Here is a 13209-nt window from a genome sequence, read left to right on the forward strand (position 1 = left end):
GTCGTTAATTATCTGTCGCTTTGTTTTTTTTTTCTTTTTTTCAAAAATTAAGGATAACACTGAAGTGAATGAAAGAGAATTACTCTGGAGGTTTCATGTCTTCATTTCTGCCTGGGGACATGAACTGCGGAGGAAAAGTGTGGACAATATTCCGGTAAGTATAAATCTCATTAATATTACTTATCATGTATGATTTTTATATACTGTTTATCATTATTTTCATAATGTAATGGTAAACTTAAGCAATTACGTTGCTCTGTGCTGCAATTTTAATGTTACAGTGCTGTACCAGTTGTCGTTGTTATTACAACAAATCTGGCATGACTGCACATAAGTGAATGTGCTTTAAAGGTAAATTGCTGATCAATTTAATTTATCCCTGGATGTGCGATAAAAAGCATCTTCTGAGTTGTTTCTTTTTCTGTTCCTCTCTTGATGCCTGTAATGCTGTCTCTCTTTACATTGTTCTGTCCCAAGTTCACTACTGTTAACCGTACACAGAGATAGTCCTGCACCACATAGAGAATTATACACCAAGATGGCGGATGGCATCGTTTGCTCTGTGTGACATCACCTGCAACCTTACTTTTCCTGGTCGGGAGTGGGCAGCATTCGTTTTTGCTAGGGTGCTGGATTAATACACGCTGGCCTTGCCTGCTAAGAAACTAAACAGCAATATACATAAGCAATAACATGTTATTTTGTATTGCTTACAAAAAATATAAGAATGTTAGATCTAAGGCCTTAAAATAAACTGGTCAATGTACCAGAAGTTAACATTTTCAGCTGACAGAGCATGTCTGAAACTGCTTATTTAGCTCCACCAGGTAAGATCCACACATCTGATTACCGAATTAAGCTGTAATTGAAATTACTTCCCTTCAAATCACTAATACTGAATGCAGGAGAGTTTTCAGGCCTGCTCTGGAAATTAACAAAAAGGCTAAGGAAATTCAGCTCTGCCTTCTAATAATAAACCATAGACAATGATATTGCCCTGGATAAATGCACATTATCAACAATGACAAACGGTTAGAGAATATGGATTGAATTTGCATGTTGAGGCGAAAATTGATTTTTGAACACGGTCTCCTGGAAAAAAGAATTTCCTGCCAACTCGCCTTTGATGCCGCGTCTGCCGACGTCATTAGATTCAGTCAAGTGTGCTCAGCTCAGAAGCATGTTCCAGGTCCAGACCCGCCACCTGTCATTTTTACAGAGCTCACGACCTTCCGGGTTCCTCTCTGCTTCACCCCATCCTATGCAACACCACCTGTCAACGCTTCCCAAGTGTAACACACATTTGCAAACTGCACTGTGTATTGTAAGATGAGCACAACACCAGCACCAGTGAAGAAAGGCTTCCAGCACATCTTACAGCTATTGTACATGATATAATTTTAATGTTAGAACATTATAGAATAATTCCACACATGGCTTCCTCTCCTAGTGCCCTTTAACTCTGATCACTGACTCCAGACCCACCACAACCCTGTACAATATAAGCTGAAGATGACTGAATGAGTGGACACACTGTAAATAGCTATAGCTATAGTAAATAGCATTTCATTTTGACATGATTATGTACTGGAAAGCATGCATTAGTTTAAGGACATAGAGCTGTTTAAAAATTGTTGACAAATATAACATATTGAAAACCTCATTAAAAAGAATCTCTTTGACCTCAGTAACCTTTTATCCAAAACCTGGAGCGTGGTTTACAGACGCAGGGATAGTATCGGATGCAAGAATGCCAAGGTCTCACGCATGAGGACACTGGCAGTCTGAAAAGAGGGCAATAGCTACAAAAAACACAGGAGTTCCATCTGGAGATGATCATCTCTGCCACCCAGGAGTAAGGGGAAAGGTCACAGACGATGCGGACAGGTGGTAGCAGAGAAGTCAGGCTCGGGGAAATGGAAAGGAAACCAGGTGTGGATTATAGAGTATTCATGATATAAACTGCCAGAGCACTGCAAGATTACAGTGAATCTACAGTTATGCAGATTCCTGTTTGTATGTGTCAGTCCTGGTTATAAACAGCATAATATTTAATGGCTGTCTAATATAGCACCTTTGGTCACACATTACGTTTCCATAACAAAACACTGGATATTTTGTTCGTTGTTGGTCCAGAGCAATGTTTTTTTTTTAATTTTCCCTTTGTATGTTTCATACAAATACTTGTTTCATACAGTAGTTGGGTTTTTATTTATAATGTTTTCTAGGCATTTACCTTTTATTTACAGTTTATTACACTGGATATGTAGACTACTGTAGTTCAACAGCTCAATAGCTAAAACCGTTCTGTTTTTGAGATTTAAATCAAATATCTTTTTTATATATATATCTACTTCCACCTACTGCATAAGTGGGTATCATAATGACAGAATACGCTTTACAGACTCTCCAGAATTATAAAATACACTCCAAGCATAGAAACACAAGGCAGAAATGACTCATAATAATAATGAACTCAGCACATTGCCTGCTTCAATTTAGGCGTAGTAGGTGGAGGGTATAATGAGGGGACTGTTTGCAAAAACAAAGGCTGCTATTATGAAGACTTAAAAATAATTCGCATTCTGTTCTTTTTGTGTCTTCCATGCATGAAAGCGCTTGTCACATTTCGCGTTCCGGAAGTCCTCACATAGCTCTCTATGGTCGCTGCACAGGCTTCGTAAACGCACAGTGATCGGCTCCTGATAATCCTTGCCAGCCCTGTATCTTGTACATTTCCTAACTATATCTGTGGGTTTTCCCTAGGAAACAGTCGCTAGTACTTCACTGCTCAGCTGTAAATGACTCTATTTGTAGCACATGCTTTGCTAATGGCAGGGAGGGCCACTCCTCCCATCCCCCCCCCCCCCCCCCCACCACAATGCCGTACTGCCCATTCTCCTTTGTTCCCGTTCTGTCTTCTCCTCTTCCTCCCCTGCTTCCTGTATCCTGCCCTTCAGCCACACAGTCAGTCTGAATGCTCTAAAAATAACGAAAAAAGAACAACTCTCCCCAAACACAATGCTGTTTACGTTGTTACAGCATCAGCTGTTTATTCGTTTAATTCTTAGGCAGCCCTTGCGTGTACGATGGTCTCATCCTTCTCAGGGTAAGCAAAGTGGCAGCTTGGTTCACAGAATGGTGTCATACTTTGCATCCATGGCTCACTTATTTATTATTTAAACTCAGTTTTTTATTTCTACTTGATTATGGCCGCCACTTCAGACACACTTCCGGAGGGCAGCCCTACACTGTGACATTACATATTGGATCTTGGCATGCATCACAGATAAGCCACGTTAGAATAGGACATGGTAGCCTTAGATCCAATCAATACTGTGGGTTAAGCGCTAATATAACGGAAATTTAGTTTCCTTTTTTTATGATCTTATCAGCTGTAGGCAGCGTTGAAATTTGTTCTATAAACGCTTCATTAAATCAAACCTGCAAGATATGGGATATTATCTACGTCAACCAGTTATGGCCGGATCAAATGAGGTTGTCTTTAAAAAGAACAACTGGGGGTGGGGGGGCATGGAACTGAATAATTCCAAATGAAAGATAACCTGGGAGGCGGAGGGGGGGGGGGGGGGGGGGTGTCGGTTGTATCTTTTATGTTTTTTGCCCTGTTCAAAAGTGGAAATTAGCGATGGGGTAATTAGGGCTAACACAAGTCAAGCAAAAATCCTGCATCCTTGGCCTGTTTTGGAGGGAATTCTACAGCTGACTGATATTTGGACGGGAGAGTAGGGTGCATGTTGGTGGGGGGGGGGGGGGGGGAGTGAACTATGGGCTACTTCAGGTTTTACAAACTGCTTTATATACTTAGCTAATTAGTTCAGTTCTTCTTGAGCTTTTACTGGTTTGTATCCTTGATTGAAAAACTCCAGCTGTTTCACATTAACATTAAGGACACATGCGTGATTACAGGAGACTGACCAAACAGCGGACAAGAAAAGTGAAATCTGGGTCCGTTGAATTTGAATGGTAGTTTCCAGGCTAGTAATACCCCCCGGCCTCGACGTGGATTCGGTGGTCACCCTACAGCAGAGGTATGTAACAAAACAAAGGAGATAGCCATCAAAGGGCCTCACGCTACAACATCCAATGCGATGAGAAGTAGACGAGTACATGGAAAGTCACTGGACATACGGATGAGTGGCAGCCACAGGTAGCAGGCTTCTTCTGAGAGGAAACCTGCTGTCCCCTCCTTGAGAGAAGTTACTTTACATTAACTGCTGCAGTATGAATAGCTATATTAATACATTTTATGAACTGTCAAGGGGAAATTTAAGTTGTTGGCCACTGTACAAGCAAACGTAATTTTAGCGGCTCACTTGTTCTTCCTAGTAGCATTAAATGGAGTAAATATTTCATAAATATGCTGACAATACTATAAAAATGATGTATACGTGCTTATAATTATTTTAAAAAGAATAATTGTTATTTCTTCAGAACAGAAGGAGATGAAAAATACTTCAAAATATGTTTTTTTTTTTTAAACCATCTAAACAGCTGGGTTTTTAAAACTGCCGGGATTTTATTAGGAATACGCCACAGAATTAAGTGAAATCTTCTTAATTTGGAAGGTATTTCAAACATTCAGAGGATCCAGTTTGCCAATAAGTACTGAGTGTATTCATGGTAGAGATGGCATGGGCTGCGTGGTACAGAGGGGCTAAAGGGCTATTTTGGGGCTCCTTAGCCCCTCTTAGGAGTCACTCTCACTCATCCTGTGAGCATCCCTTCAATCAGTGTGCTGTTTCTACATTGCCTCCCCAAAGATACAACCATATGAATAACAGTAGGAGGATGACAGTAACGGTTCTGCCTTCACAACAGCGGCTGTTACCCAGCATGCCTTTCCAGCACTGCTGGCTAGCAAGCTGGGCAGCTGTGAGTGCATTGACTGACATGGCGATACAGTTATTTACACTGCAGTGATTCTCTCGTCATAACACTGCCATCGTCAGTCATCCTCACCCGCAGCGTGAGTCGGTGGGGCTTTAATTATCCATCCATCCATCTTCCATAACAACCAGAATGGGGGTAGAGTGAGCCTGGAGTCTATCACAGGAACCACAGGACAAGAAGAAGCAGGCACCCAGTGCTAGCCCAGGATCCATGAGGCACAGACACGTGTAGCATACAGGCACAAATTCTCTTCAGTGCATGTTTTTGGACTGCAGGAGGGAGCATTATTACCCAGAGAAGCCCTGCATGCAAATTCCATAAACACAGAGCTGGGAATCCAGCTCACAGGCCTGGAGGTGTGGTGAGTCTGTGCTACCCTCTGAGCCACCATGCTCACCATGCATAATTATTATCATGAGAAAAAGACTTGCATTCTGGGACAAATGACTGGCAACACCAGGTCCCGCGATAGGTCCAAGGATGTAGTGGAAGTATAGTTTTTACTGGTAAGAACAAAGTGACATTTGGAATGTTACTGTTTTGAGAAGCCTTCATCCTTTCGGTCCTATATCTATAAGGCATGAATCCTAACAGGTGTTCCCAAAACTGACCATTAACATCCATCCATCCATCCATCCATTTTCCAAACCGTTTATTCCACTGGGTCACGGGGGGTCCGGGGCCTATCCAGGAAGCAATGGGCATGAGGCAGGGAACAACCCAGGGTGGGGGGCCAGCCCATCGCAGGGCACACTCACACACCATTCACTCACACATGCATTCCTATGGGCAATTTAGCAAGTCCAGTTAGCTTCAGCATGTTTTTGGACTGTGGGGGGAAACCGGAGTACCTGGAGGAAACCCCACGACGACATGGGGAGAACATGCAAACTCCACACACATGTGACCCAGGCGGAGACTCGAACCCGGGTCCCAGAGGTGTGAGGCAACAGTGCTAACCACTGCACCACCATGCTGCCCTGACCCTTAACATCCAGTTAAATATTCCAGCAATGCATGCCATTAATGTAAGAAAAAATTTCTGATTTTGATAAAACTTTTCCCATAAGTGGAACACCATCAAAGAAAATAGTAGCTACTGTAAAATGGTGTTTATCCATTGATAGCAAAGGCTTGTAAATGTAACTTGCAAAGCATTTTCAAGTTCACTTGTAATTTATGCATTTATGCATTCAGCAAAGTAAATTGCTACTAAAGTTGTCAACATTCATGCACATGTAATTAAATTAGCTTAAAATAATAATTAACCTGAAATTTGAGCTTCACTAAAACTAATTTTGCTACAAAACATAACACAAGACCTCATGGTGACAAACTGCTTAATTTGTTTCGCATACAATTAAGACTGCAAAAAAAAGTAAATGAAGTTTACTAATGTCACCCTCTCTCAAAAAGCTGAAGATGTTACACCCTGATTCACTGTGCTTCAGCTCTAATATTCCGATGAGACAATTCAGTAAACACGGCCATGAGGGACTTCTCAAAAGGATGCCATCTATAACTGGAAATCCCTGCTGGCAAAGCATTGTTTTATTTTCTTACTCACTGGACGGGTAACCACTGTCTTATCTGGGCACGCAGAGTCGTATGAATCACTGTCGTCGTTCTATTGAGCTTGAGCTTTATTGCTATTGCTGAATGCCTTGGAGGTGCGAAGTAGCAACCTCAGATTTACTGAGCTGCTCGCTCTGTGCCATGAAGTGATCTTGAGAGTAAAAATTAAATACCCCCTTACAGGACCTAGAATGAGAAATAAATAGTCAGTCTGACATTCCAGGCAATTGTTAAGCAGACTCAGCTCTCTGGCCTTTTACCATGTATATACACTCATTTTCAAAGGGGCTCATCTCTGTCGATTTCAGTAATTTAGAGTCAACGATATTCACGTGACTTAGACAGTGAGAGGAACTCAGGAGCCAAAGCACGCGAGGGAATCCCACGGAAACACAGGGAAACCTGCATACTCTGCACACGCGGACCTGAACTTATGCCAGATTCGAACCACAACGTTGGATCTACTGATAACTTATAGGGCCTGCCAAACAATATTAACTGGGCTTTCCGTTTATTCAAATATTAGGCAAGATAGTTAGATCATATACATATTACTATTAAGTTAAGGATTGCCACTGTTTGACTGCTTGATATTGTGTCGTTGAGTCACTGATCTTTGGAGACAGCAATGATGAGGCACAGTACTTGAAGTGTTTGTGTTTTATTACATCAGATCTTCTACCCCTCCTACTTTGAGCTGTCTAACACCTCCCACAGAAAGCGCTTTCTTATCTTACTGGTGCCCTCCTGACCTCGGTACCATCTAATCATTTCACATTCCATCCCATGCAGAATGTCTGGTCATCATGGCCACAGCCCCCCAAAAACGCAATCTCAGTGAGAGCACCAACAGAGACATCATGAACAATCCTTTGCCAGCGAAGGCTTTTCTAATCCACAGAAGTTTCAATAAACACCCATAGACACTAACTAAATATTGTACAAAGATTTAAATTTTTTTTTTTACTCTCTTTAACAAAGCAAACGGCTGGGAACATTTTATAATAAAATCGCTTTCATATCTGTAACTGGAAATACATACTGACTTTAACTTTAGCTCTAAAGAATATTAGATGGACAGAGCAGTCTTGTAAAAAATATAAATAAATAAAGCTTGTTGAATTTATACCAGGGGCGGCATGGTGGTGCAGTGGTTAGCACTGTCGCCTCACACCTCTGGGACCCGGGTTCCAGTCTCCGCCTGGGTCGCATGTGTGCGGAGTTTGCATGTTCTCCCCATGTCGTCGTGGGGTTTCCTCCGGGTACTCCGGTTTCCCCCCACAGTCCACAGACATGCTGAGGCTAATTGGAGTTGCTAAATTGCCCATAGGTGTGCATGTGTGAGTGGATGGTGTGTGAATGTGCCCTGCGATGGGCTGGCCCCCCATCCTGGGTTGTTCCCTGCCTCGTGCCCATTGCTTCCGGGATAGGCTCCGGGCCCCCGCAACCCAATAGGATAAGCGGTTTGGACAATGGATGGATGGATGGATGAATTTATACCATAGTGGATGTATCGAACTGACAATAATTTGGATTTGGCAATGTAGCAGTGTACAGTTATTAGTAAGAGCTTATTACGCTCTCAAATGAGCAATGAATTCCATTACTGAATGTACTTTGCCAAAATTTCATCATGTAATAGCAGGGAAACACAAATCAAATCAAACGTGCTGTCTAAGAATGAGAAGAATATAATGTGGATCTCCAGTGAAGACCTGCCCATATGCAGATCATTTTGAAATTCACGCTGTGCCATACGGATGTATTATAAAGAGATTACAGGATCAGCTCCAAGTTGTGTTTTACTCAAATTACTTGTGCAAACATCAAACTGTATGTAGAAATAAGGCGGTAAAGGGTAAAAAGTAGCTGTCTCTTCGATTAATGCTACTACTGAGCTAATTATGAAGATAATTAAACCCTATACCTCATGAGTACTGAATAGTAAAGTGAAGTTTAAATTGCCTTCATACTATGGCCTGTGTGAGTCAATGTGGATACAAATTTTACTTTACAAGAAAAAGGTAGACTTTCTTTCTCACTTAAAAGCCTAGTTAAAACATTACATGTAGCGAAATATTTGGAACTGATTTTGAAGCTAGAATTCCATTAAAAATAATGAAAAAAAATGTGCTCTTCGTTACTCTGCATAGACGACCACTGCATGTAAACCAGTTGAAGACTGAACACACAACCCACAGTCATCAATTTAGAAATAGCCGAAAAAAACAAACAACATCATTTCAGATAATATTGTTAAGCTCAATATTGTATTTCATTTCGAAGCAGTTACAGAGAGCAATGGCTAAAGTTATATAAGAAATGGCACATAATTTCAGCAGACTTGGGATTTCCATCACACCTCATTATTTCTGATTTGATTCCACCTCAGCTATAACACAATAAACAGCTCATGCAATATAATTACACATCATAATGTTTCCAGGAATAAACGCCAGGCAACTCGCCATCAGAGTCACGTTAGTGTGATCTTCGTCTCAAGTGATGAACAGCCCCCCCCCACCAAGAAGTATCTAAAGTTTTGTCAGAATAAAGTGTTCTCCCCAGAGAAAATAATGTGACTAAAATAGGACAAGGCGAACTGATGCAATCAGGGAGAGGAACTGGGCGAGGAATTCAGGCAGCCAGGGGCTTCACAGGGACAGGAATAAACAGATGAATCCCCCCCCCCCCCCGCCCCCCCAACAAAGGCAGCGATTATGTTTCAGCACGTGCAGCGCTAGGTGCTAAGGTGATAAATTTGTGCCCAGTAAAATGTACATGTGAGCAGTTTAATCCCCAAGAAATGCTATCAGATCATGCCTGAAAGTAACAAAATATTACAAAACAGCAGCATGCTCTTCCAAGACGGAGATTACTGTCCGATAAATGCAAATGTCAATAGATCTGATTTACAGGAATATTGCTTCTTAGAAACCTTTTTCATCTCGGGATTAACTGTGTTTTATACGCTTTATATCCATTCTTTTTTTTTTTTTGCGACAGCATGTTTTATGAGACACTTTACAAGTGAACAGTTTCTGAGATTAGATTGATCATCACGCATCTCATTCCTGAAACCATTTTCCAAGACGGTCAGAATCTGACAGGGCCTTAGAAAATGTAAACTTTTTTTCAGTGCTAAAAGAAAAGATTACGGAGGAGAGAAATTTACTGTGAGAACAAAATCAACAATGACATATTTTAGCAGTAGAAGATCATTAATCCACTGCAGTGGAAGCGTCAATCTCAATACCATGTTCCTTGCTAAGGTTTCTGCTTTAAGGGCCTATCTCCAGACCCAGGGAATCCTGGGACTTCTTTTCATGTTAATTACTTTGTGTAATGATGCATTTTTTTGTAAGAGAAATATCATAAAGCTTTAGAGGCTAGAATAATGCCTCATTTTTCTCTTTCTGTCACTCTCTATTTCTTGCACACAGAACATACTGGAGAATGAAAAGCCGACTTCATCTTAACGACAAAGTCACCAGCGGAGCAGGTGATCCAGCAGCTGATCTTGTCATTTTTATTGACTTGCAGCTATTGGGAATGACAACCTTTGTAATCAGACAATGAAATAAAAGGATACGAAACCACAGAAGCTGAAATGTGTGCTACTCGACTCAAACATGCTTATTGCACGCTGTCCCCCATTTAGTTTATTATATAATTACGTTTTAAAGATAAATTCTGTGGCTTCATGAAGGTGCCATCCTGGGATGGGCATTTGGGTATGTTGGGTGGGCACCAATGTCTGAATTCTCTCATAGGTCTAGGGGAATTTCCTGGTGGGCAATAGTTGATGGGGGAGTGGGATGGCCACACCTCCTGTCCACCTGTAGCCACGCCCCCTGCATAAATTTGTTTGAAATACTTGAGTCGCAGGTGTAAAGAGCTGTCAAGACCATTGCGAAGCGACCAAGGACTTTAAAAGGGTCCCTGGGTGAAATTGGTCTCATCTATAGTCGTCCCGCCGCTTCCGCTACTAAATCAGGCGAGAGAGGGAGAAATGCAGCCGGCGGTGCCAGAGGTCGCCATGTCACTGAGCATCGCGTGCCGGAACGGCGTCATCAAGGCAGAGTGATGCAACTCGCCGCACACTCGCGAAGAAGCCTCACCTGCTGTTATTTTAGGACAGGGCTTTAGAGGGAAATGTACCACACGCCGAAAAACCTTTGATAAATTATAAAAGAGGAGACAGAACGGGGAACATCTCCCCACTCGAAAGAGAACGCGGATATTTATAAACTCTTCAGAGAGCCGGCAATTAGCCTGAAGATATTAGAAAACAGCCAGATCTGAAAAGAGGATTACTCGCTAATATTATGTGGATTTTTAATTTTCATATACAGGGGAAAGAGGCTGTTAAACATTTGCAAAGATATAATCACTATAATCCTGCATGTATAAAATTCTGTGTATTTAGCAAGTGATTCTGTCGTCATCTTGGTTGTTTAGCAAATACAAATGAAAACAAAATTAATATTCCATTTGGAAACTTGAACTCAAGAAATTAAAGTACAATATACTATCATACTCTCTATATGTGTGTGTGTGTGTGTGTGCGTGTGTGTGTGTGTGTTCATGCGAGCAGGTATACCTATCCTTATGGGGACACAATGTCCCCATAACATGATAAATGTCCGTTTTTTTCCCTTATGGGGACCAGGAAACTCTGTTTTATAAAAAATACTGCCAAGATAGCTAACAGTGACTGCTATGACAAAACTAAAAATGCAAAAACTCTTGCATTTTGCTTGGTTACTTATGGTTATGGTTAGGGCAGGGTGGGGGTTAAGGTTGTCATAGTTAGCGTTAGCATTTTTCCCATAGAAGTGAATGAACGGGCCCCATAAGAATAAGTATACCCTACATCAGCATGTGTGTGTGTGTGTGTGTGTGTTTGTATTGTATATTTAGGGATCTGCAAAAATATTTGTATTTTTACAACTGAATATATTTCAGTATGGAACTGTAGTCTATATCACAAAACTAAAATGTTTTTTTATCTGTAAAACTTTATTGTATTTCAGTACTGGAAACGGTAAGGATCCCATGCATTTTCCATAACTTCATCCAATGCAGCGAACATAAGAAATATTGAAGGAAACACTGGGTACAACTCAAGGGACAGTTTTTTGGGGGTGTCAGTCCATCACAGGGCACACACACACACACACACACACACTCAATACAGACAGTAATCCATATCTTTGGACTCTTTGGACTATGGGAATAGAGTGAAGTTGTTTTTGTGTCCGCTCGCAAGTGATTTTTGCATTCACTCGCAGTTGTTTTTGCGTTGCCTTGCAACGAGGGAATGCAAAAGTTTTGTGAGGGAATGCAAAAACATTTGGGAGGAGGCGCAAACTGTTAAAAAAATATATTTTCCAAACCTGTCCCTTCAGGGGCTCCATACAAATCTGCGATGATTCCAGTGTTTTTTTCTAGATAGCTGTAGAAACCCCCTTTCGACCAGTAACAGGTCTGGGAGATCAGCTAACTTAGTCAGGAACGTTCAAAAACGAAGAACTGAAAGTATCTGCTGTGGCCGTGAGGTGATGACAAAGGACTTACTTTGTTGATGTGAAGCTGCTCTGAGCCCATTCTCAGCAGCCTCCTGCGAGTGGTGCCCAGGTGTCCCCCGTGTGGCTGTGGCTCCGACAGTAACGTGACCTGCCCTGTAAGACGCACGGCAGATATCACACAGCAGATAGTCACCCAGCTTTCCCAATGTCACCCCACGGTGTGTCCTGGGGAGCTGTCCGCTTATATCAGATCTAACAATCACACGTGGCTTTTAATGAGATACACATAGACAAGTTCGTGGAGCAGAACATTCCAGATCCTCAGAGAGTAATTACATGCCACACGCAGCACTGGGGGGGGGCGGTTAAATTTGAAGCGGGCAACTCTAATAATTCCTGGATGTAGAATTTAATTAGTGATGGCGGGTGTTTACCTAGCTAAATATACCGAGCCATAGTTTGCAGACCTGGATGTGAGTTTGCACACAAGAGATACACCACAGAATCCTCCTATTACTAAAAGTACTGTATGTTCTTCACCGTATGTCCCTCAACCATCAGGACCACGCGTGTGCATCATGCATAAATAACTGTTAGTGTGTCCAGGTCATAGGGAACCTGGAGATTATCCCAAGCAACGCAGGGAACAAGGCTGCCTCAGCGAGATGTCAGTCTATATATACAACACTCATGCCCTATGTGCAATTTAGAGATGTCAGTTCACTGAACTTCAGGTATTTTGACTGCAGGAGGAAACCAGTGTACCCTGAGGGGACCCACGCAACACGGGGAGAACATGCAAACTCTACAAGCACAGAGAACTGAGTCGAGATTCAAATCCCCAACCGTGGAGGCGTGAAGCAACAGTGCAACCCACTGAGCTACCACACCACGCTGCGCCCTAACACTGTCACATTATCACTACCAACTGTGTGAGGCACCTTGTGTCAGCCAGGTCTCAGAAAAGAATAAATACCTCCAGTCCCCTGATTAGTCAATCCATCATGCCAGCTGTGCATATGATACAACCACGTTCACTGCACTGAAGTGGACGTAATGCAATTTTGCAAATAATGACATATAAACAAATGCAAGCGGCATCTTGCTGACTAAGGATCTGTGAAGCAGCAGGAGCTGCCAATCCGCAGGTTTATAGGTCGAGAAAATTCCACGAGCGAGGATAAGCCCG

The 13209-nt window shown here is 42.0% G+C and overlaps 1 protein-coding gene across 6 annotated transcripts in view; it reads right to left on the reverse strand.

The window, feature by feature from the left end:
• Nucleotides 1-13209, reverse strand: part of LOC125750030 (rho guanine nucleotide exchange factor 9) — a 74129-nt gene that overhangs the window by 42187 nt on the left and 18733 nt on the right. For all 6 annotated transcript variants that reach the window (XM_049027265.1, XM_049027267.1, XM_049027262.1 and 3 more), the window contains one exon: nucleotides 12070-12173. In XM_049027265.1, the coding sequence (XP_048883222.1) occupies nucleotides 12070-12173 (104 nt within the window). The remainder of the gene's footprint in view (nucleotides 1-12069; nucleotides 12174-13209) is intronic.

Source organism: Brienomyrus brachyistius, chromosome 10 (assembly GCF_023856365.1).
Source record: "Brienomyrus brachyistius isolate T26 chromosome 10, BBRACH_0.4, whole genome shotgun sequence".
Classification (NCBI taxonomy): Eukaryota; Metazoa; Chordata; class Actinopteri; order Osteoglossiformes; family Mormyridae; genus Brienomyrus; species Brienomyrus brachyistius.